The sequence below is a fragment of the Heptranchias perlo genome, chromosome 32 (genome assembly GCF_035084215.1).
Source record: "Heptranchias perlo isolate sHepPer1 chromosome 32, sHepPer1.hap1, whole genome shotgun sequence".
Classification (NCBI taxonomy): Eukaryota; Metazoa; Chordata; class Chondrichthyes; order Hexanchiformes; family Hexanchidae; genus Heptranchias; species Heptranchias perlo.
In genome coordinates this window covers 5,980,252-6,006,068 of record NC_090356.1, presented here as the reverse complement: position 1 = coordinate 6,006,068, position 25,817 = coordinate 5,980,252, and the positions used below count along the sequence as shown (strand labels likewise).

The 25,817-nt window shown below is 45.9% G+C and overlaps 1 protein-coding gene and 1 long non-coding RNA gene across 3 annotated transcripts in view; one reads left to right on the top strand and one right to left on the bottom strand.

Annotated features, from left to right (window-relative positions):
* Window positions 1-16,305, top strand: part of LOC137300962 (uncharacterized) — a 64,539-nt gene extending 48,234 nt beyond the window's left edge. The window contains exons 5-6 of one of the 2 annotated variants that reach the window (XR_010958186.1): window positions 5,474-5,733; window positions 10,051-16,305. This is a non-coding gene — a long non-coding RNA (uncharacterized lncRNA). The remainder of the gene's footprint in view (window positions 1-5,473; window positions 5,734-10,050) is intronic. The other variant, XR_010958187.1, reaches the window with a different exon arrangement.
* LOC137300960 (multiple epidermal growth factor-like domains protein 6) overlaps window positions 1-25,817 on the bottom strand; it is a 292,410-nt gene that overhangs the window by 234,770 nt on the left and 31,823 nt on the right. The window contains exon 4 of the mRNA XM_067970253.1: window positions 14,722-14,826. Within this exon, the coding sequence (XP_067826354.1) occupies window positions 14,722-14,826 (105 nt within the window). The remainder of the gene's footprint in view (window positions 1-14,721; window positions 14,827-25,817) is intronic.

The following is a 25,817-nucleotide window of genomic DNA, read 5'->3' as shown; positions in this document are numbered from 1 at the left end:
CACGGGGCCACTGAGGGGAGCTCTGCTAGTTTTCTACCAGCAATCTTCTCAAATTGGAGCAATTGGAACTCTTTGGTAGCTGAAGACTTTAGCTTCTCCTCACTCAGCCCAGTAGAACCATCAGTGGGCCTCGAGCAGTAGGGTCGCCAACCCTCCAGGATTGTCCTGGAGTCTCCAGGAATTCAAGATTAATCTCCTGGACACTGCTCCCATCAACCCGGGAGAAAAATGATAAGGGCACTAAAAAAATAATGTTTTTTTTTCATTTCCTTTGAACACTTTCATTTATTAGTTACGAAAAATGTTGGAGATGGGGAAAAAAAGTGCTGTTTGACTGACAGTCAGGAATCATCCAATTGGCTGTTCGCTTTCTGATTGGCCGTAGGAAGGCGGGAGACCGTGAGGATGGTTGTGTCGGGCGACCAATGGCGGGAGTGTGGGGGCGGGGCGGTTGGATGTGGGAGGGTCATGTGACAATACCTCCAGGAATACGTCCAACTAGAGTTGGCAACCCCTATAGAACAGGCAGATGAAAGTCTCCTCCATTTGGAGTGAGGCCCATTCATTTTGGTTTATAACGTCACCTATTTATGTCTTATTCGTAAAACAAACACAGCTACCTGTGTTGAAATGGGTCTGCGATTAGTTTCGCTCTGTTAGATCATAAATCTCCCTCCCTGCTATTTCACTTATGTTGACACTGTGTCACAGATGGGTTGGAATGAAGACAGGCTGTCAAACCCATTTGATCCTGCGTTCCAAAATACCAACCCCACCGTCTCCCATAAGAGCATCTCAAATGAGTCCGACCACCCTCTCTAGCAACCCGTTCCAGCTGTATGTGATACTCCTGCTGACAGCTTAATAAATGTTGTGATGGATTCATTGAGTCTGTATTTACATTGAACACTGCTGTGCGCCATTTTATTTGCAAACTTCTTGTATGATGATATGTTTATGAAGACTTTGCTCTTGGGCATGTTCAATGCGATGCTTATTCTAAACATCTCTCGCAGAAACTCACTCCAGCTCTGCTAGGCTCACTCCAGCAACCTCACCCAACTGACTACTGACCACCATCTGTGTAAAGAGGTACTTCCCACCTTCTGTCATAAACTCACCCCTCGCAACCCTGATCCTGTCTGTTCATGTTTTGCAGCCTTGACACAGCTGAAAGTATTGATCTGGGTTTACTTCAAAGAGTTAAGTTTGGGAGTTTAGTTCTCACACTGAAGTATGAAAATAAGGGCTGTGAGGCAGTGGGAATCAAACAGTGCGAGCAATTTACGTTCCACACATTCTTGCTTCAGTCAACTCTGCGTTCCAAGCCCTGTATGACAGCTGTGTCCCTTCGAATTACATGAGTTACAACCTCTGTCCTTGCCCCCCTTGAGACAAATAACGCCATAAAAATATTTCACTTCCACAATTACTAATACAATGTTGTCATCATTAGGAATCTAACATTAATCGCCTTAGATTCTTGCAGCCTTTGCTGTCATCATCTTTGTTGGAATGTGACCTTTCAGACGGCTCTGTCCTTCCTTTCGAGGGGTTGCTCAGCATCTACCGGCCAGAAAGAGTTGGGTGAAAGTCATGGACAGACCAAAGGCTTCCTTGCCCAATAGGGGCAACTCACCCGAAGGAGGTGGAGAATTAAAGGGATCTGTTGCCACCCCACCTTTCAAGTGTTATTTTGTAGGTAACCCATGGCCTACAACCTGGCTACATCCAACCCTTCCTCACCTGAAATACCTGTGCTCCAGCCAAACCCAAATCAGGCTCTCCCCAAGGCCATCAACACCAATCCAACATTGAATGGCGAAGGGATGAGGAGGTCATGAAAGATGTCCATTTTGACTTGGACAGGGGTGTGCTTACTAATCCGTCCTTGCGTTGTGTTCTACCCCAGGGATAGGTCCTAAGTCAAGTCTCGCACAAGAGATCCTTGAGTCACTTACTAAGGAAGAGTAGCTGAGGTGGTTTCCCATTGCCTTCCTCATGGTTTTCAGTCTTCAGAGCACCTCCTCCAAGATGAGCTGCAACCAAGGCTAAAGAGCCCCATCTGCCCCTTACGATTGGAGAGGGGAGGGGGCCACCTGCACCCATCGGGAGCAAGAACTCCCGCTGGACACCAATGCAGTATTCCGAGCGATCCGGTCTCCGCTCGCTGGGGCTGTCTAGAGGGGGCTCGAACCCTTCACCTTCTGACTCAGAGGCGAGAATGCTATCAGTAAGGCTCACTCTGTGCTTATAAGCTACAAATAAGTAGTCCTTCAACCCAAGGCTTCTGCTGTGCATGGTATATGCATACACGAGTCCATGTGTGTTTGTAAGTGATTGTATACCTACACGGGTCAGTCTATATCTCCAAAAGAAACTTGTTCATCTGTCAGCAAGTCGTCGTTACTTTCGATCGAGCGTGTCTATTATCATTTGTTTGTGCACATTACAGAGCTGGTCTATGTATTGCTGTCTCTCTCTTTTAGTGCCTGTCTGACTGTACACATGAGCATGTTAGTGCCTGTCTGTATATCTATTTCAAAGAGCTAGCACAGGCATGATGGGCTGTATGATTCTATAATCTGTGTCTATGGATCCATGTAGAGTAGACTGATAAAGACAAACAAGATGTTCAGATACACAATAAGGGCCACTAAAGAAACTGAGAACAATGAAACAAGGACTGGCTGTTATGTATCTCCCCTTCCATCTCCCTAAGTCCGGTCGAATTGGGAATCCCTCTTTGAAAGGCACCAGGTGAGTCAGTATTACTGACCTGCTCTGACAGCATTGACCAGTTGGAATCAAACCAGGGACTCTCCTAGATTGTTCTTCACTCACCAAGTGGTACGATTTTGCCCAGAGCAGCCCCGGAGACTGGGTGCAATGCCCCACCGTGCTTTACTTTCCCCTAATGCCAGCCAACTTTCAAGATGTGTTTTGTGAGTTCCCCTTTAGTGGGTAGCTGATGTACTACTGAGAGATCCAGAGCAGAAGGCACCAGGTTCAATCCCCGATCCGTGCTGAATTGGCCAATCGCGGACATGCTACCTTTAGCCTCAACACCCCTGGATTAAGCAGAGGGGAAAAAATCAGCCAGACATCCTATAGTGATTCCTCATTCCCCAGAATGCTAAATAATGGACATATTGAACCAAGAGCTGAATTTACAGGTTACAGCTCTCAGCAAGGGAGCCTCACAGGAGGAGAGTTCAGGTACAAAGGTCAGCACGCCCGAAACGTGGCCCACACACGTTTTTGTCCATAAAATGGCTCTGCATCCAAATTCCCGAAACGTGCTCTTTTTCGCCTGGAGCTATGACTCATAAAAAGTACGTGGCTCAGTGGCAGCACTCACGCCTGAGTCAGAAGGTCGTGGGTTCAAGTCCCACTCCAGAGACTTGAGCACATAATCCAGGTTGACGCTCCCAGTGCAGTACTGAGGGAGTGCTGCACTGTCGGAGGTGCCGTCTTTCAGATGAGACATTAAACAGAGGCCGTCTGCCCTCTCAGGTGGACGTAAAAGATCCTATAGCACTATTTCGAAGAAGAGCCGGGGAGTTCTCCCCGGTATCCTAGCCAATATTTATTGACCATCACCTACAACACATGATCTGGTCATTTATCTCATTTATGTGATCTTGCTGTGCACAAATTGGCTGCCACGTTTCCTGCATTACAACAATGACTACACTTTGAAAAGTACTTCGTTGGCTGTAAAACGCTTTGGGACGTCCTGAGAACATGAAAGGTGCAATATAAATGAAAGTCTTTCTTTCTTGTTTTAATATCTGTTCACCAACCTCACTGCTGCATATTCACTGACCCTCAACAGGCCCGATTTTTACAATCTGACTCAAAACAGAAGCTGGTTTCTGAGCAGAAGAAGCTCAGCGTCCAACTCCAAAAGCCTCCCACCTTCTCCAAAGAAGTATCAAAAAGAAGACTGCAGCCCCCTGCCTCCTCCTCCTCCCTGCGTCAGCCTGTGGTGTAGTGTTACTGAGGCACCTCAGCAACTACCCACTCCTACCACAGGCAGCTATTGTACTGTTAACCCCACCACACTGCGTGGCTCTTAATTGAAAGGAAATGAGGACTTGCATTCCCGCCTCCGACATCACTGCTTGAGGCCAAGAAGCAACAGGAAGGCATTTTTTTTTTAGGTGCAATCAGGGCAGTTTTGGGGGTGAAACTAGTCTGTGCCAACTGGACTGGAAAGGAAATCGGACAAAGTGTAAACGGGGCCGGGGTGTAAATCGGGACGGGGGTGTAAATCGGGACGGGGGTGTAAATCGGGACGGGGGTGTAAATCGGGACGGGGGTGTAAATCGGGACCGGGGGTTTATATCGGGACGGGGGTGTAAATCGGGACGGGGGTGTAAATCGGGACGGGGGTGTAAATCGGGACGGGGGTGTAAATCGGGACGGGGGTGTAAATCGGGACCGGGGGTTTAAATCGGGACGGGGGTTTAAATCGGGACGGGGGGTTTATATCGGGACGGGGGGTTTATATCGGGACGGGGGGTTTATATCGGGACGGGGGTGTAAATCGGGACGGGGGTGTAAATCGGGACGGGGGTGTAAATCGGGACGGGGGTGTAAATCGGGACGGGGGTGTAAATCGGGACGGGGGTGTAAATCGGGACGGGGGTGTAAATCGGGACGGGGGTGTAAATCGGGACGGGGGTGTAAATCAGGACGGGGGTGTAAATCGGGACGGGGGTGTAAATCGGGACGGGGGTGTAAATCGGGACGGGGGTGTAAATCGGGACGGGGGTGTAAATCGGGACTGCCGATTCGCTCCGAGCCCGTTTCACGCTACGGTGAAGACCAATTTCACCCTTTTTGTCTTTGAGAGAAAGAGAGATGAGGACAACCAGAGAAACGGAGAAATGGGCAAAAGAAGACACAGAGAATGTGACAGACAGACGGACAGACAGACAGAGACTGAAAGTGAGACACACACACAGACATGCATACAGACAAACACTAAGGGACGGATAAAGAGGCTGAGAGAAAGAGGAATGGCATCAAAATGTATCCTTGCATCACTTTGTTGTGAGATGATCCCAATGAAACTAACACATAAACTTTCTGCCTCACCAAAAGAAATAATAAGTATGCCAAATACTTTTTTTTAAGGTGTCAGCCTTGGCTCAGTCTTGCCTCTGAGTCAAGAAACGTGGCAGCCAATTTGCACACAGCTAGGTCCCACAAACAGCAATGAAATAAATGACCAGGTCATCTGTTTTAGGTGTTGTTTGAGGGATAAATGTTGGCCAGGTTGTTAATTGTATCCATGTGATTTATATCAATTAGTGTTAACTGTATTCAGATGGTGCCAATCAATTGGAGACTCTCCTGCATCCATTTATAAGAGAGCTGACCTTGGGTGTGGGTTATGTTGATCTCTGGGAATAAAGGCTTGGAAGCAACTGAAAAAAAAATTAAACTTTATATATACACACAGGTTACCAAGGAGAACGCTCCTGCTCTGCTTCGAAATAGTGCCACAGCATCTTTTATGTCCACCTGGGAGGGCCGACAGGGCCTCGGTTTAACGTCTCATCCAAAAGACAGCACCCCCTCAGTACTGTACTGGAGTGTCAGCCTTGATCAACTCAAGTTTCTGGAGTGGGACTTGAACCCACAACTTTCTGACTCAGAGGCGAGAGTGCTACCAACTGATCCGCAGTTTACAAAGAATGAGTGAGAGTAAGAGATGGTGCGGTGAGTCATAATTTCACCGCATTGAGGATGCAGAGGGGAGAAATTAATTTTGTTATTTTTGACGGTTATACCTCGATCCTTTTCAGGCACTGCAAGAGTAATCAGTCATTATTTCAACACCTGGGGAAATAAATACCATTATGCTTTTGTGCTTTCTATAATGGGCAATCCGAGACCATTCGGACGGTGTCCAAACCAACATTAACCAATCCACATTAAATTCACGGGACCTTAATTGGCCTCAGACCTCGAGCTCAGTGTCTGCTCACACGTGCACAGGTCGATGAGCCTGCGCAGTGACATCATGGCGGCACGTCAAGAATCGAACGGAACTGGGAAACAAGATGGGGGGGAAAAAAATCTGAAAGTGGTCCTCAGAATACAGGAGCACTTATCATTTGTACGGATCCAGTTCACTCTCTGCAGCCACAGTCTCACATCTTCACTGGCATCTGGAATGTGTGAGAAATTTGAACCGCTCTGTTTTTCGATTGCTGGTGTGACTGGAGCATTATATCTAGAAAGCTCAGACTCGTGTTTTGGAGTCCTGTTTCTTAAAGCTCTGCTTGAAGCCCCCTGCTCCCTGTGGCTATATAATTAACTTACAGGCAGGTCTCAACGACTATGTCCTGAACTCTGGTATATCCAGCTGCCTTTCATTATCTCTACCACACAGCCATCAGAGCGCACCCAGCATCCCTCCATTGTACAGAGAGAGTCACCGACTCAAACTCAAAGCCAAGGGTCTGTCATCCCTTCAGGCCGTTTCTCATGAGGCATCTGTTCATAGAATCGTACAGCGCAGAAGGAGGCCGTTCAGCCCATCGTGCCTGTGCCATCTCTTTGAAAGAGCTATCCAATTAGTCCCATTTCCCCTGCACTTTCCCCATAGCCCTGAAAACTTTTCCTTTTCAAGTATTTATCCAATTCCCTTTTGAAAGTTATTATTGAATCTGTTTCCACCACCCTATCAGGCAGTGCATTCCAGAACATAACAACTCACTGCGTAAAAAAATGTCTCCTCATCTTCCGACTGGTTCTTTTGACAATAATCTTAAATCTGTGTCCTCTGGTTACCGACCCTCCTGCCAGTGGAAACAGTTTCTCCCTATTTACTCTATCAAAACCCCTAGACAGCTGAAGGCACGGCCACCAATGGTGGAGTGATTAAAATTGGGGATGCACAAGAAGCAAGAATTGGAAGAGTGCAGAGATCTCGGAGGGTTGTAGGGCTGGAGGAGGTTACAGAGATAGGGAGGGTGAGGCCATGGAGGGATTTGAACACAAGGATGAGAATTTTAAAATCGAGGTGTTGTCAGACCGGAAGCCAACATAGGTCAGCGAGCACAGGGATGATGGGTGAACGGGACTTGTTAGGTACGAGTTAGAATAGCTTTGGATGAGCTCAAGTTTAGGAAGGGTGGAAATAGGAGACCTGCCAGGAGAGCATTGTAAATGTAATTATTAGAGGGCCTGGAAACAGGTAACCTGAAAGTGAGACATGCAGGTACCCTTCAACAGCATCCCCACCTTCTCCCCCCACCTCCCAATTTGGGAAAAAGTGAGCAATGGGGAGGAGAAAAGAGAACAGAGAGAAAAATAATGAGGAGAACTAAAAGGCCATGAATTTGAGGAATTTCACTGAAGATATTAAGGAGGTTTAATCCCAATCGCACTGGGCTGTGGGGCACTTATTTTGTGGAGGACACAGTGTAAATGCTTTACAAGTCCACGGTCAAGCTCTTTCATTTGGAGCTGTTGAAGCACACTCGTATTTAGCTCCTTGAGCACTAACCTGCTAATTTGCAGCATGATTATCCCCTCCAAACACGTGCTTTACCACGCATGATAGCCTGAAGCAAACGGCTACAGGTTCAAAGAGTAGGACGGTGGGATTTTGAGACTGGTCAATAATTTTGAGACTAAGGGGTGGAATTACACTGCATCTTTAGAAGGAGGCAGTCTCACTCCACTTCACTCTGGAATTAGGTCACACTCTAATTCGGATTTTCAGTACATCTTTAGGAGACGAGAGTCTCACTCCCCCTTCTCTTGTGAGAAGCCTCTGACCTGGGCAATCACTTGATCCCTTAGCTGCGGAGTGATGCGTGGCTCGTGGTGAATTAGGAATAATGAAATTGTAAACTGAGTATTAAGATCAGGTTTACTATTTGCTGGGAGTACTACTACGGTAGTGTAGGGGTTATGTTACTGGACCAATAATCCAGAGGCTTGGACTAATAATCCAGAAAACATAAGCTCAAATCCCAGGGCAGTTTGAATTCAGTTTATTAAAAAATCTGGAAATAAAAAGCTGGTCTCAGTAAAAGTGACCTTAAAGATGTCGGATTCTTGTAAAAACCCAATTGGTTCAGTAATGGGAAGGAAACCTGCTGTCCTTACCCGGTCTGGCCTATATGTGACTCCAGTCCCCACACCAAAGCGGTTGATCCTTAACTGCCCTCTGAAGTGGCCTAGCAGCACTTGGTTCAAGAAGTGGAGATGCCGGTGATGGATTGGGGTTGACAATTGTAAACAATTTTACAACACCAAGTTATAGTCCAACAATTTTATTTTTAATCCCACAAGCTTTCGGAGGCTTCCCCCTTCCTCAGGTGGTGTGGAAATGACCTGAGGAAGGGGGAAGCCTCCGAAAGCTTGTGGGATTAAAAATAAAATTGTTGGACTATAACTTGGTGTTGTAAAATTGTTTACAATTGGTTCAAGAAGACCACCCACCACCTGAGGGTAATTAGGGATGAGCAATAAATGCCGGCCTTGCCAGCGACACCCACATCCCGAGAATGAATAATAAAGAGCTCCCACTTCGAGTGAAGATCACATCCTACGTGCTGCTCACATCTAGTAGGACCAGGAAAGAAATTGCGAGGGACTCCCGATGACTGTTGAACGCAGGAGCCTTGCCTCATGCCCTCCAAGCAGCAGTCAGCACTCCAAACCATTACAGAATTGCTCAAGGAGATCAGTGCTAGTTATTACAGCTTAAAAATAATAGGTTTCAACCAAGTTACCAGGCCTGAAATTGCAGGATAAGTGACACAGAAGAACATCTTTTAGGAGTAGAAGGATAATGCTATAGATTCAATTAGGGCCCAATTATAGTGCAGCTTTAGCACTGTAGCATGTTGGTCCCTGCTAAGGTTGCTGTATAGATATGGAGTCAGGTCAGCGATCTGGCAGCGCACTTTGGATCTGAAAGTTATAGTGTGCCTTATGTTACCGGTGGGTTTAGTTATAGTGTTCCTCAAGTTACCGGTTGGTTTAGTTATAGTGTTCCTCAAGTTACTGGTTGGTTTAGTTATAGTGTTCCTCAAGTTACCAGTCAGTTTAGTTTTACTGTGCCTTATGTTACCGGTCGGTTTAGTTATAATGTTCCTCAAGTTACCGGTCGGTTTAGTTTTACTGTGCCTTATGTTACCGGTTAGTTTAGTTATAGTGCGCCTTACATCACTGGTTAGTTTAGTTATAGTGTGCCTTACATTACCAGTTAGTTTAGTTATAGTGTGCCTTACATTACCGGTAAGGTTAGTTATAGTGTGCCTTATGTTACCGGTTAGTTTAGTTATAGTGTTCCTCATGTTACCAGTTAGGTTAGTTATAGTGCGCCTTACATTACCGGTTGGTTTAGTTATAGTGTTCCTCATGTTACTGGTTAGTTTAATTATAGTGTGCCTTGTACTGACATTAGCCTTACTGTTGCACCAAATGCTCCCTCTTGTGCCTCCATGAGAGATGAGTCTGCTGCCCACCGCTGAGTTCTTTATGATTTCTGCTGCATGGCTGGGGTCTAAATCACAGGAAATGGCTCCAGTCCCTGGGGGAGGGGGCAGCACTAATCACCCCTCTTTTGTTTCACTGTCTATAGCAAATTGCTTGCAGTGAGGGGCAGTGATGTTAATGTTATACTGGGGCTATTTAGTTTCCAAGGACAGGCAGCACCATGGCAACAGGGTGAGTGACTGACTGTAGGGAGAACATGCCTTCTCCTGGGATCGGACTGGACTGGCTCAGATGAGGCTGGTCATTTTTTCACTCAACTCATTAAACAGGTAGAATTAAACGTTTAAATAAAATGTGGACATTTAGCAGAGTTCCCGCACAATAGCCTATTTTGAAAACCTCTTTTTTCTCAAAATTGGGAAAATACATTGTTGGCCAGAAAGTGAGACTTAGAACAGTGGCTTATTTGTTTAAGAACTCCCACTAATGGGCACAGACCCACACCGCTCTGGATCTCTGGCCCAGAACTATATTTTTCACAGTTTTATCTTTTTTAATACATCTCTTAATTTACAGACATCTCTGTCCCTGGGAAGAAAGAAAAGAACCAACAAACGAGGAGGAGGGGAAAGCAGAACAGGCCCATCAAGCCTGTCTCGTCTAGATAATAGTGGGACCTCACACGCCGTTTGTTCGTCTCTTAACTACGCCGTAACCTGAGACAATGACAACAACAACTTGCATTTATATAGAGCCTTTAATGTAGTAAAATGTCCCAAGGCACTTCACGGGAGTGTTATCAGATACAATTTGACACCGACCCACGTAAGGAGCTATTAGGACAGGTGTCACCAAAAGCTTGGTCAAAGAGGTAGGTTTTAAGGAGCGTTTTAAAGGAGGAGAGAGAGGTAGAGAGGCGGAGAGGTTTCGGGAGGGAATTCTAGAACTTAGAGCCTATGCAGCTGAAGGCATGGCCACCAATGGTAGAGCGATGGAAATCGGGGATGAGCAAGAGGCCAGGGAGGCAGAAAAAAAACCTAAGGCCAATTCAGGAAAAAGTCTGGGAAATTCCTGTCCCACTCCTCAAGGAAATCCAGCAAAGCACCAGGAGCCTGCAGTTACCCTCGACTCTCATGCCACTCACAACTAAAGAACAACTTACCCTGGAAGCGTCCTCTCAGGAACTTATCAAGTTGCCTTTTAAGGGACTTTAGCGAATCCATACTGACGTTATGTCTCAGCAGTGACGACGCTTTGTGAAAAGATACATTTCCTGGAATCCAACCTATCTCCTTGTCTCAATTCATTTCAAACAACCTATCTAACTGGGCTGTATCCAGTAGCCTCATCTTTTAAAAACTTTTACTCATATGCCCTCTAAGTCTTGTATCTATAAAGTGCCTTATCAGTCCCTCAGGACATTCCCAAAGCACTTAATGACCCAATGACAGTCGTTTGAGCATGTAGTCACTGCGGTAATGTGGAGCAAATCACAGAGTCAGTGTGGAACAGAAACACCAGAGTGTTACCGGATTGAGGAAGTAACAAGCAACATGGATAAAGGGGGTCCTGTGGATGTGGTGTACTTAGATTTCCAGAAGGCATTTAACAAAGTGCCACATCAAAGGCTACTACACAAAATACGAGCTCATGGTGTAGAGGGTAACATATTAGCATGAATAAAGAATTGGTTAGCTAACAGGAAACAGAGAGTAGGCATAAATGGGTCATTTTCAGGTTGGCAAGATGTAACGAGTGAAGTGCCGCAGGGATCAGTGCTTGGGCCTCAACTATTTACAATCTATATCAATGACTTGGATGAAGGGACCGAATGTATGGTTGCTAAATTTGCTGATGACACAAAGGTAGGTAGGAAAGTAGGTTGTGAAGAGGACATAAGGAGTCTGCAAAGCGATAGATAGGTTCAGTGAGTGGGCAAAAAATTTGGCAGATGGAGTATAATATGGGAAAATGTGTATTTGTCCATTTTGGCAGGAGGAATAGGAAAGCAGTATATTATTTAAATGAAGAGAGATCGCAGAACTCTGAGGTACAGAGGGATCTGGGGGTCCTAGTACATGAATCACAAAAAGTTAGTATGCAGGTACAGCAAGTGATTAGGAAGGCAAATGGAATGTTGTCATTTATTGCAAGGGGAATGGAATATAAAAGTAGAGATGTTTTGCCACAGTTGTACAGGGCATTGATGAGACCACATCTAGAATACTGTGTGCAGTTTTGGTCTCCTTATTTGAGAAAGGACATAATTGCTTTAGAGACGGTTCAGAGAAGGTTCACTCGTCTGATTCCTGGGATGAGGGGTTATCTTATGAGGAAAGGTCGGACAAGTGGGCCTGTATACATTGGAGTTTAGAAGAATGTGAGGTGATCTTATTGAAACATATAAGATCCTGAGGGGACTTGAAGGGGTAGATGCTGAGAGGATGTTTCCCCTTGTGGGAGATGAGGAGAAATTTTTTCTATCAGAGGGTCATGAGTCTGTGGAACTCCCTTCCCCAGAGAGCGGTGGAGGCAGGGTCATTGAATATTTTTAAGGCTGAGATAGATAGATTCCTGATTAACAAGGGAGCCAATGGTTATAGTAGGTAGACGGGAAAGGAGGGTTGAGGTCACCATCAGATCAGCCATGATCTTATCAAATGGCAGAGCAGGTTCGAGGGGCCGAATGGCCTACTCCTGCTCTTAATTCGTATGTTATCTGGAAGGGGGCCATCTTCATTGTGTCCACTACATGCCAGAGTGACACCGGGCAGGGAATCCCCCTTTGAGAGCTCGCTCCTTTTATCCGGAACTTTCTTCAACTCTCAGGAGCGAATGAAACCAGATTTTTGCAGCTTTTTATCTTAGAAATCATACAGCATGGAAGGAGGCCATTCGGCCCATCAACTCTCTGCCGGCTCTATGCAAGAGTAATCCAGCTAGTCCCACTCTCCCTCACCCTATCCCCGTGGTCCTGCAAATTTTTTCCTTTCAAGTACTTATCCAATTCCCTTTCGGAGGCCATGATTGAATCTGCCTCCATCACCTCCTCGGGCAGTGCATTCCAGATCCTAACCACTCGCTGTGTATAAAAGTTTTTCCTCGTGTCATCTTCTTTTGCCAATCACCTTAAATCTATGTCCTCTGGTTCTTGACCCTTCCGCTGATGGGAACGGTTTCTCTCTATCTACTCTGTCTAGACCCTTCATGACTTTGGATCCTCTATCCAATCTCCTTGCAACTGTCTCTGTTCCAAGGAGAACAACCCCAGCTTCTCCAGTCTGTCCACATAACTAAAGTCCCTCATTCCTGGAATCATTCTGGTAAATCTCTTCTGCATCCTCTCCAGGGCCTTCGCATCTTTCATAAAGTGCGGCACCCAGAACTGGACACAATATTCCAGTTGTGGCCGAACCAGTGTTTTATAAAGGTGACTTCCATACTTTTGTACTCCATGCCTCTATTTATAAAGGTCCATCGCGTATTGTTTGGTGAACCAGGTGTTTTGTTTTCTCATTTTTCTTTCTCCAATTTCCTCACTTCCTTCTCTCCTCTCCTGAAGCGGTTGACTCTCACTGGAGTACATTAGCTCAGCAGTGGTCATTCCCCGACACCTTACTCAAATGGTCATTCTGCACGTGTGAGCCTAGTCAGTGAGTGTCAGCAGGATATTCAACTGTGGGAGTACTGGGGCTGAACCCGGTCCTACCCTCATCTGATGTACACAAGCACATGAATATACACACACAAATACACACGCTTACAGACACACACACAAATACACACACTAGCGCAAATACACACACGCGTACAAATACACACACGCATAAATACACAAGCTAAATATATACACACTAGCACAAATACACAAACGGACACAAATACGCACGCTAAAGTTATGTACAGACACGCACATATAAACAAATACACACGTGCAAATAAATACACAGCACAAACACACAAATGTGCACACGCACAAATACATACACATGTAGAAATGCACAAATACATACACATGTAGAAATGCACAAATACATACACATGTAGAAATGCACAAATACATACACATGTGCACACATTTCCAATGGGGGTCACTGTACAGTGATCGAGAGTCCTGGCTGATTTTCCCTTCTCTAGCTCAGGGGCACTGTAGACAATTGTAGTGTTCTATTTCGGTTCAGGCTAAGACCAGTCAATCCAGCACAGGCCGTGAATTGAGCCTGGGACCCTCCTGGGCTGTGCGGCTCAGACACACTAACTTCACCTTTGAGCCATGGGGAGCCACCAAGCATGAATGAATATTAATGGTCACACTGGATGGCTAACCCCTCTGTTCCCTATCTTATCACAGGTGACGTTCCACTCACAGCATGTTCGGGCAATTCTGGCCCGCAGCCCCTTTCCACTGAAGCAGCTACAGTAGAGGGGAGACGCCTGCTCTTTAGGAGCTGCGAGACCCTCAAACTCAATCCACATACAACATCCTGGGAAGACCAACTGCGAAGGAAACATAAGTGCCATGTTCAAATAGCCTGGATTAACCCCGTCCACAGGGAAACAGAGGGAAGATGAACCCAGCTCTCCCAACCTCCAGCCAAATCCCCCAGCAAAAAAAAAATAGATACACGAGATGTAACAGAGAAACAAATCCATGGATGAGTGGGGGAGTCTTGAACAAGGGGGCGTAACTTTAAAATTAGAGTTGTGCCGTTCAGGGGTGATGTCAGGAAGCACTTCTTCACACAAAGGGGAGTGGAAATCTGGAACTCTCTCCCCCCAAAAAATCTGTTGAGGCTGGGGGTCAACTGAAAATTTCAAAACTGAGATTAATCGATTTTTGTTAGGCAAGAATATTAAGGGATATGGAACCAAGGTGGGTAGTAGATGGAATTACAGATCAGCCATGATCTAATTGAATGGCGGATCAGGCTTGAGGGGCTGAATGGCCTACTCCTGTTCCTAGTCTTATGTTTCTATGACCAGCAGTTCACAGTCTAGAGATAAAGATTACTGAGTTAATTGAAACAGTCAAGTAATTGAGTGGAATATTATCCATCTCCTACCATGGCCCGAGGGATTTCCATTAGCTCGAAGTTTTCTCTTTGATTTAAAATTCTGAAGGCCAGTCTTCTATTAATTATCTACCCCATACTCCCCCACCCTTCACCCCCGGCAACATAAAACTGTCGCACCAAAAGTACAACTCCAACATGTGAAATGGAACAGATATGTTAAAGGTTTACTCACCGTATTGGCAACGGGGTCCTTGGAATCCCTGTGGGCAGTGACATAGCTGTGACATTCCCTCAGCGCACTGACCCCCATTAAAGCATACTCCGTAACTGCAAATGGCTGTAACACAGACAGAGGTCTCCCATTAGGCAAACACGGGCAAATCTGAACAGCACCCACTTCATTTTACAGCCGAGAATTGACCAAAACTGGCCTGGTTTCTGCCAATTACCTGTTTCTTTTCCCCCTAGGGCAGTTACAATTTCCACACTTGGTCCCAAATTCATGCTCGATTTCACCCCACAGGTCCTTTATCTCACCTTTATTGTGACCCTGCCTTATCTCCTCTCTTGTTCCTTCCCAGCTCTAATCCTCTGGCGTCTGCTCCTGCTGTCTTCCTCCTGACAGAATTCTGCCTCATCTCCACTTGCCTCTGTCGTGACTTCTGTTAGTCTCCTTTCTTGTCCCATTCCTATTGACATCCTGCCCAGTATCACTACTTCCAACCCCTCCCTTAGATCAGATTTGTAGTTGACGACCGTTTGCCAGTACCTGGGAAATGTCTAATGCTGCACGTCCTTGCGAATAAAACTCCGGCAGCACTGAACAAATTAAATTCATCATTTCATTTTTTTAAACAGGGTTTTGCTCAGAGTAACTTGATTGAAGGGTCAAGGCCCACAGTGCATCAACAAGGTGAAGGGTCAAGGCCCACAGCACCACCGGGGTGAAGGGTCAAAGTCCACAATGCAGGACCTCAACAAGGTTGGAAAGAATAAAATAGAAGAGAAGATTAACTAAATTACAAAGCAGGACTTTATGAAGGGAGTCGAAAAGATCCTGAGGGAAGAGGGCATCGGAGGTTTGTCAGTTAGCTCAGTGATGCATCATGAGTAACCATGGATCTCCCAGAATTTGCCCGATTGCCCTCAGGAATTGGGGAGGAATTTCCTGGCGTTTTTCCTGAAATTGGTCACAGGGGTTTTTTCTTGCCTCCCGAGGAGTTTGCATTTCTAGCAGGTGGGGAAGGCGGTGCAGGAGGTAGGAATGTCTTGTAAGGAAACGGTTAATTCTTTACATTAACTTTAGCTTTTAAGTGAGTTTTTGTTAGCAATGTTCAGTTAGCAAAAGGGATTCCAGTCAGATAGTGTTTTAGCTGATACGGAGAGGCCACAAAACTGTCTGTTAGCTCTAGCCTTGACAAGGCGCCTGCCATAGAGCTGGAAAATTAGGGTGTATGAGTCAAGTTATGGGGAGTTATTCTTGTTAAAACTGAAGTCGTTGCAGCTAGTTGGGTGAAGTAATACTTTGAAACATGCAGATTCTCACTTAGCAAGAGTGAAAGAAAGGTATAAGAAGAGGGGTGTTAGAATAGATACTTCAGAATTCGACAAGGCTTGGCCAGCCCATCCCCTTGAACTCGAAGCCTGTGATGCGGTGAATTCTCCAGCAATTTGTTTTAAGTGTCTCAAGTATGTGTATGTTTATGTTTAGTAACAGTTATCATTGTATATGTGCAGTTATTGGTAATAATAGTTATCATTGTATATGTGCAGTTATTGGTAATAATAGTTATCATTGTATGCTTAATTCCTATGAAAGCCAATAAATACCTTTGAACCCTATTATCCTGTGGGATGACTTATAAACCTGTAAGAACAGCCATTACCTAACAGTCTCAGAGATGGTGTAAACACGGACGCAGCTGGCAGTGTGCTCTCACACATCTTTTCTCGTGCACCAGTTGGCAGCACCAAGCTTGGGTTTCAAAGGCCAGCACAGCGTAGAAGCAAAAAAAGAGAAGAATGACAAGATGAGGAGCTCCGAAGTTTTGAGTCGCTGGGAAAGAACGTATTTGAGTGGGGGATTGTAGGGTGAGCCTTGATTCCAAGGACGTTGTGAGGAGGAGAAACTGTTCCCACTGGCAGGAGCGTCGGTAACCAGAGGACACAGATTTATGATAATTGGCAAAAGAACCAGAGGGGAGAGATGAGAAGAAATTTTTTTACGCTGCGATTTGTTATGTTCTGGAATGCACTGCCTGAAAGGGCGGTGGAAGCAGATTCAATAGTAAGTTTCAAAAGGGAATTGGATAAATACTGGAAGGGGAAAGAAATTGCGGGGCTATGGGGAAAGAGCAGGGGAGTGGGACTAATCTTTCAAAGAGCCGGCTCAGGCATGATGGGCCAAATGGCCTCTTTCCATGCTGTAAGATTCTATGTGCAGGACAGGAGGATCTGCAGCCTAGGAGGGACAAGAGGGGAAAGTCAGGCTGACCACCAGAGTGCTGGAGGCTGAAGGTGAGAGAGAGGGATCACCTATCGGACGACAAGCTTCATCTTACATTTGCCCAGGAGTACGAGAGACGCTTCGGAAAACCTTCCTCAGAAACGGCACCACCAGACTTCTACCTACCTGCCCTTTTAGGGAAACATAAATCATTTCAAAACAATGATGTTTCCAATTACAGTCTGATCTGCTATGGCCAAAATATCTCATCATATCAAAGACCGCTCGTATTTTTCTCACTTCAGAACCCTGCGTTCATCTGACTGAATCACTGTCAATAAATCATTCGGTGGAACTTTGGCTGTTTTTAGCAGCTGACCTGTTCCATCTCCATATTACAAGGTCAATCCCCTGACGATGTTCGGCACAGTTAATGGAGGAGGCTTTGTTTCTGTTTCCCAATAAAACATACAATTTGCACTAAAATAGCAGCATATAGTAAGACAGGCTGAAATCTTACACTGTCAAAAGCTACTCCAAACCATTGGCTTAGAAAACATTTATGCTTTGAACACCAAGGCAGTATTTCTACAACGAGAACAGGAACTGAAATCCACTTTGAAACTACAGTTGTTTTTAATGGAGGGCGATGATTGCATCTGTGGAGCAAAGGGGCATCACTGTCCCGTCAAACACTCCCAGCACAGGTTAGATACAGAGTAAAACTCCCTCTACACTGTCCCGTCAAACATTCCCAGCACAGGTTAGATACAGAGTAAAACTCCCTCTACACTGTCCCGTCAAACATTCCCAGCACAGGTTAGATACAGAGTAAAGCTCCCTCTACACTGTCCCGTCAAACATTCCCAGCACAGGTTAGATACAGAGTAAAACTCCCTCTACACTGTCCCGTCAAACACTCCCCAGCACAGGTTAGATACAGAGTAAAACTCCCTCTACACTGTCCCGTCAAACATTCCCAGCACAGGTTAGATACAGAGTAAAGCTCCCTCTACACTGTCCCATCAAACACTCCCCAGGCAGGTACAGCACGGGTTAGATACAGAGTAAAGCTCCCTCTACTCTGTCCCATCAAACACTCCCAGGGCAGGTTCAGCATGGGTTAGATACAGAGTAAAGCTCCCTCTACACTGTCTCATCAAACACTCCCAGGGCAGCAGCAATCAGAAATGGGAACTACGATCAATCTTTTTCCCTCTTCCCCCAGGGGTGTTAAGGCCAATTGTAGCACGCCTACTCCTGCCCTAACTGAGATCATCTAACTCAGCACAGACCAGGGATCAAAGCCAGGACTTTCCTGGTCTGTACTACTTTACTCAGTTTATAAGGCTTCTAAACTCCGCTGCCAAGACCTGTTGCTCTTTTCCTTTGTATTTTTAAGCCGTTCTGACGGAGAGGCAAGGGGTCATTTTCCGACTCTGAGCTCCAGGCGGGCGAGGCTCCCCCCCTGGTAGCACAAAGTTGTGAAAGTTCTCCCGAATTGTGTTACAATGATGATATAACTTGCGGGATCCTCTCATCGAGACAGGTAGCATGCAGCTCGCTATCAATCAGAGTCCTGCTGTACAGACTTGGAGCAGATTTCAAAGGCATCTCGATGCACAAGGCGCATTCCTGAATGGGTTGGCAGTCACACTGTTGAGTATTAAATCTGTAGCAGATGGTAGTCAGTCAGTTACCATCACCACCTGGCAACTGAGCCTCCAAGTACAAATAAATCAACTTTTATACCACACATTAAGGTCGCACATTTGCCCTGCATATTTGAACTGGACAGCTATATTGCACAGTTATGCTCTATGCCTGGTACAACAACAACAACTTGCATTTATATAGCACCTTTAACTAGGAAAAACATCCCAAGGCGCTTCACAGGAATGTTATCGGACAAAATTTCACTCCGAGCCACATACATAGAATTACTTAGAATGTACAGCACAGAAACAGGTCATTTGGCCCAACTGATCTATGCCAGGATTTATGCTCCACACGAGCCTTCTCCCACCCTATTTCATCTCAACCTATCAGCATAACCTTCTATCCCCTTTTTCCTCATGTCTTTACCTAGCTTTCCCTTAAATGCGTAAAGAAATATTAGGACAGGTGACCAAAAGCTACGGCAAAGAGGTAGGGTTTGAGAAGCATCTTAAAGGAGGAGAGAGAGGTGGAGAGGTTTAGGGAGGGAATTCTAGAGCTTAGGACCTGGGCAGCTGAAGGCACGGCCGCCAATGTAGGTGCAAAAAAAAAAATCGGAGATGTGCAAGAGGACAGAATTGGAGGAGCACAGAGATCTCAGTGGATTGTAGGGCTGGAGGAGGTTACAGAGATAGGGAGGGACGAGGCCCTGGAGGGATTTGAACATAAGGATGAGAATTTTAGAATCGAGGTGTTGCCGGACTGGGAGCCAATGTAGGTCAGTGAGCACAGGGGTGATGGGTGAACAGTGTCGTATAACTACACACATAAATGCAGACATGTGTGCACGCACACACACCACACACACACACACACACACACACACACACACACAGAGGTAAACAGTGTTTAAACTGTTTCAAATTTAAACTTAAATTGCATAAACTTGGCTTGTATTCTCTTGAGTATGGAAGATTGACGGGTGATCTGATCGAGATGTTCAAAATGTTCAAAGGATTCGATAGGCTAGATACGGAGAAACTATTTCCTCTGGTGGGGGAATCAAGAATGAGGGGACATAATCTTAAAATTAGAGATTAGAGACAGGCGATATGCCCGTGAGGGGCTGCATGCCCCATTATCCAGCCCTTAACAAGCCACCATGGCATTTATTTCCTCGCACTGGGTTGATTTTACGAGTCACCCACCAGCGGTGGATATCAGGATATCACGGGCAGCGCTTGCCCCCGATGACAGAGCCAGTGATGGCCTCCACCTACCCGAGGACACGGCCTGGAGACAGGCGAGTGAGGCTCTCACCCCCCCAGAGAGAAGTGACGGCAGGTGGAGCGAAGGGCAAGGCCAGGGTCTAAGGGCTTTCCTGCCCCCTCCCCTTATGCATACCTAGAATTAATCTACTGCCATTTAAAAATGTATTTTCCCACTTGCCTGGCTACAGCACAAAATATCAGAAGTGTTCGCCCGCAGTGCGAAAGATGCAGGAACAGAGGTATCTTTATTGTCAGTAGATGTCACTCAGCAGGGCCGTGGGGCATGTGCATGTTGCGGTATGTGACTGTAGTCAATTGGATTTATGGCTAGTTTAATGGATTGTACCCTTGGGTCCAATAGAGCTGGACAGATTTACTGCAGTGGGCTTCATGTAGTGTGGCATCGAGTGCAGCATGGGGATCTGGACTTTACCGGCATTAGACTATTATCACTTCTTGCTGCTTATTTCAGAGAGGGAGTTGATGAGAGCTGTGTTTTAATTCATTTAATTTGCTTTTTTCTCCCTAGCTCTAGTCTGATTTTCTTCCCCATCCCCTCCATCTTTTTCTCATTTTCTCCCAAAGGCACTGGCTAATGCTGCAGTACAATTCCAGGCTGGCACCTCACCCTCTCGTACCTCAGCCTCTGACACCTTACCCTCTGGCACCTCGCCGTCTCGTACCTCACCCTCTCGCACCTCGCCCACTGGTACCACCTCGCTCTCTTGTACCTCGCCCCTCGTACCTTGCCCTCCCGCACCTCGCCCGCTGGTACCTCCCCCTCCGGTACCTCAGCCTCCGGTACCTCGCCCTCCAGTGCCTCGCCCCACAAATCAGTAATTTCACAACTTGCCATGGTGGGATTTGAACTCACTGTGGGTTACTCATCCAGTACCACAACCAGTAGGCTACTGTTGCCATGGTGAGTACAGCAGCCATGCTGCCCTCACTCGTCATCCACACATGTTCCAGCAGGAGTCGCTAGATAGCGATCAAGAACAGTTTATCTTGTCCCTTAGCTCAAGGGGCACTGTAACAACCCAATTGGTGTCTGGGCTTCAGACCAGCACAGGTTGGGGCCTGGGGCAATCATGGTCTGTGTGACTCACTGCATTTACACACTGAGTTACAGAGGGGCTGCGTTGTGGGAGGAGGGGAGCCAGCAATTTGCTCTTGGCCTCCACCAAGACAACTGTGTAACAGGCTAACTGTCCCTAACCTCAGCAACATGTAACAGTCAGCTTAACCCATCCCAGGCAGGGTTAAAGTTTAAGTTTATGGAGGGTGGGGGGGGAAAGGAAGAGAGGAATTTGCTCTTTCCCCATCATGGACTCACTTTTCCTTTGGCATTTGAGACCCTCATTAACATTTCAGCACGAAATAAAAAATGTTAAGTTTTTTTTCATATAAAGTTCATGCAACGACTGCTGCGAATTAAGGAATTTGCTTTGGTTTCTTTGCATTTGTTTAATTCCACTATGCAATGTTCGTGGTAGAAATGTTCGGGAAATCAGTTTCCCAGATGTGGAGTGACAGGAAACATATGTGCTCGGAAATCTGCTAATGACACTGAAGACTCAAAAGAAGTCCCAGGGATGCTTAAATTTCTACACCTCCACATTTTGCCCTGGGACCCCTCTTGAGGCATGTTCATACAAACCCCTTCTGCTACAGCGTTAATGAATTACAGACTGTCCACAGGTTGCTTTGCTCACTAATAAAGCAACATTTGCCATTGTTCTTAGTGTAGTGTACTGTCCTAATGAGGCCTGGTGCTGTAGTGAATGCTGATCGGGTAAAGCACAAAGCCTGGAATGTGAGGGGGCGTTGTGTCCTCCTGTGGTATTTTCTGTGTGTTTTTAAAGCGGTTTTTGGGTGAATGTTATGTTCTTTGAGGTGAGGGATGTCAGCGCTGGGGAATCGAACACTTCCCTAATTTTTTTTTAGCAGTCAGTTTCAAAATCAAACATTGCTGGGTCAATGATGGAGTGGGTTAGATCCGGAATAAAGCTCTGCTAGATCAGGGATGGAATGGGTTAGATCTGCAATTAAATTTGCCTTGACATTGCCACTCCTGAAAATCCTCAGGCAAGCGTTTCTCCATTTTGCAACGCGATAACTCACAGTTATGGGTTTGATCCCCGCGCTAGCTCACGATCTAGAACAAACCCTTCCTCATCATTGAAACCCCGACAATCACCCTCATGGCCCTTTCCCGAATCTTCGCTGATACACCAACATGCTTCTGAAGGTTAAGGGCCGAACATTCCTTACAAACAGTCCAAATATGATCCAATCGGCGAGTAGGGGAGAGTTAAAATAACACCTCCTCCACATGTGGGAGATACAGAAACCAAACCAAACATGCGAGTAATATTTATTGGGTTGGATTATGTGTGTTCTGGCGGTCGAAAGAGGAACAGACCGAGTGCCAGGTGGACCTTTACGGAGAAACATTCTAAACTCGCAGAAAGTTTCAGTGACACCAGTTGACGCAGCCTGGGGACTGAGGAAAAGCAGAAATCTAAATGTAGCACTGGAGTCTTAAGGAATGATGTCAGATACAAGCTCCTATTTAAAACATCTGTAGGTTTCATCTGTGAAAAGAACGCATGTATTTTTTTTGAGTTTTACAAGAGAAAGCCCATCATCTGTAGATGTTCCATCTCTCACCTCCAGCCCCCCACCCTCCCCCCCTTCCTGTGGAGTCGATTTAGTAGATTCTGGCCAACAAGACACCAGGAGCACTGCGCACAGCTTAAATTGCATGTCATCCAAACAAGGAGCTGTCCTTGCCAGATGCTGCAAGGCCAGCTCATGAATATCATTATTGTGCACTCCCTGTATTGCTCGAGCCTTATGCTCGAGAGATGAAGGGGGGGGGGGGGGGGGTCCCACCCAATATCATGAGCATTGCAGCTCTTAAAGGGGCTGCAGCTCAGAATTAAAGGGATGCCACCTGAAGACGAGGCACATTGCCGCATATGGGGGTAAAAAAATGTTTATAAGATGATTTTGAACCAGAAGTAAGCATCGGGAGAAGCTGTATGTGGGGGAGAGACTTCCAGGAACAGAAGAACATGTAGGGGCATGAAATGGAGCCTATGGGTAAGTGGTGGAGCAGTGCTTCCCTAAGGCCCTGTTTGACGGCTGGTGAAGTAGACAGCCTGCTGCATGAGGTGGGTCCAAGAAGGGGTGGCCCTGTTTGGAACTCCAAGGCATCGTACCTGGCAGGAGATGGCAGAAAAGCTGTCTACCTGCAGATGTGGGACGAGGGTGACATACTTTTAGGAATTTTGGCATGGTAAGACTACCCAACAGTACCATGTACCAGGTAGAGCTATCGCTCTTCAATCTGTTCTACATTTACTGCTTGCATTGCATCTCAGTGCTACCCATACTTCAACAAGGCACACAGTCAAAGTGCAACATACTCTTCAATACCTTGCCACACCATGGGATTCAAACACCAAAGCATTGCAACACCAACATGGAAACTTACTGATGTCTAGGACGGGCTTCAGGTTGGGCACATGGTAGCCTTCGATGACCCATATACTGTGGGGACTGAACCAGTGGTGGCATTTGGCAGCCATGTCATGCTCTTCAATGGGATAGGAGAGGAAAGTGCTGTCCATGCTGCATCCGACACCTGTTTCATCCAAGTGTTGGCAACACATTAAGTATTATTGCAGTGCCAGCTAGGAATAAGCCACGGGCATAACACTTGACGGCAGCCTCGCCAATCACTGGCAGTGCTGCACCAATGTTGCAAGTTGGTTGCCGGTGTCCTTGCTACAGATAGCAAAGCTCTGCCTTGTTGACTGAGACCAAGTGGAGGCCAGCGTCTTCCATCACTGGCCAGAAGGCACGTCAAGGTCTGCGCCAAGTGCACATAATCTAGTGCAGTACTGAGGGAGCGCTGCACGTTTTTCAGATGAGACATTAAACTGAGGCGCTTTCTGGCCTCTCAGATGGATATAAAAGATTCCATGGCACTATTCGAAGAGCAGAGGAGTTCCCCAGTGTCCTGGCCCATACTTATCCCTCAGCTGACACCTAAAACAGATGATCCAGTCATTTATTTAATTTCTGTTTGTGGGATCTTGCTGTGCGCAAATTCGCTGCCGTGTTTTCTACATTACAACAGTGACTACACTTCAAAAATACTTCATTGGCTGTAAAGCGCTTCAGGATTTCCTGAGGTCATGACAGGTGCTATATGAATGCAAGTTCTTTCTTATCTTTATCTCCTTGACCTAATTTCTCACAAACTCATTTACAAAACTTCAATGAGGAAACAAAAACCTGGTAAAGCATGCAAATCTCTGCTCAGTAAATGCACCAACCGTTGTGGGACTATCTTATATTTATGACCTCCAGTTTTGGACTCCCCCACAAGTGGAAACATTTTCTCTACGTCTACCCTATCAAACATTTTCATTGTCTTAAAGACCTCTTTGTTTGCCTTATATATAGCCTTATTAACCTGCATTGCTACTTTTAGTGATTTGTGTATCTGTACCCCTCAGTCTTCTCTTTTCTAGAGAAAAGAACCCTCGCCTGTTTCGCCTTTCCTGATAAGTATATCCTCTCAGTTATGGTATCATCCTTGTAAATCTTTTTTGCACCTTCTCCAATGCCTCTATATCATTTTTACAATATGGAGGCCAGAACTGTTCACAATACTCCAAAAGTGGTCTAACCAAAGTTCTATACAAATTTAACTTAACTTCTTTGCATTTCAATTCTATCCCTCTAGAAATGAACCCCAGTGCTTGGTTTGCCTTTTTTATGGCCTTATTAACCTGCGTTGCTACTTTTAGTGATTTGTGAATCTGTACCCCGAGATCCCTTTGCTCCTCTACCCCATTTAGAATCATTTTATCCAAGCAGCACGTGGCCTCCATATTCTTCCTACTAAAATATACCATCTCACACTTATCTACATCGAAATTCATTTGCCACTGTTCAATAACACCCACAGTAAGGAGGGTAATGTAAAGCACGAGAGTAACTTTTTCTGCTCTTGTTTTATATCCTGTAACATTAGTGCAATGTAAGCCACACCCCCCCCCTTCCCCAACTGCCTAATGTAATGTGATAGGACAAACTCACAGCTGTTGGGCATGCAGCTTCTATTTGGCAGATGCTGGCCAAGGTCTCTAATGTGGGAAGCTGCTCATTGAAACCCTGCCACATCAATGCCAGAACATCCCTGCCTTTATTGGCACAGTGATGATGCAAACATCTCCTGCCGGTGATGGGCATCCATACTAGGAGCAGCACAGTTGTGCTGCCAAGGGAAAGCCCACCTTGCAGCATAGGTGCTTGTAAGGGGGCGACACAATTTCTTTTGGCATGGGTTATATCCCCTTAACCACCCTGCTCCAAATCCTGATCTCCTCCCCACCCCCCCCACCCCACCACCAACTCTTTACATGCACGTCTGCCCTGCAGCAGCTTACGAACGCTGAAGTTCAAGATGGTTAGTGAACTCACTCAGAGACTCGGACAGTCTCTATGCACTGGCAGGGTGACAGGGCACTGCCAAATAAAGGTGTATCTGAAACTGAGGAGCATAGTTTATTATACTGGCAGGTTATTCTGCATGTAATATATACTGATCCTACTAATACGCATCATGTATATACAGGGCTTGTGTTATTGTCTGTAGACTGTCTTATGCACCTGCATTAAAAAAGCACAGACAGAAGTTTGGTACAAATGTGTTAAGCTTTAAAACCCAAACAGAACTGATTGGAAAGTATACCCTTGTGTTGTTATTCTCGATGAAACACACATTATGCTGTTCTATATGTAACACACAGGGATAAAGTTCCTGCACTCGCTAATTTTAACAAAAAGTCTGATGTTCACTTTATCCTTTTGCTGATTTTCCCACTAACATTAGCACGTGGAGGAATTTTGCCCCCAACACTCTGTTCTCCTGTT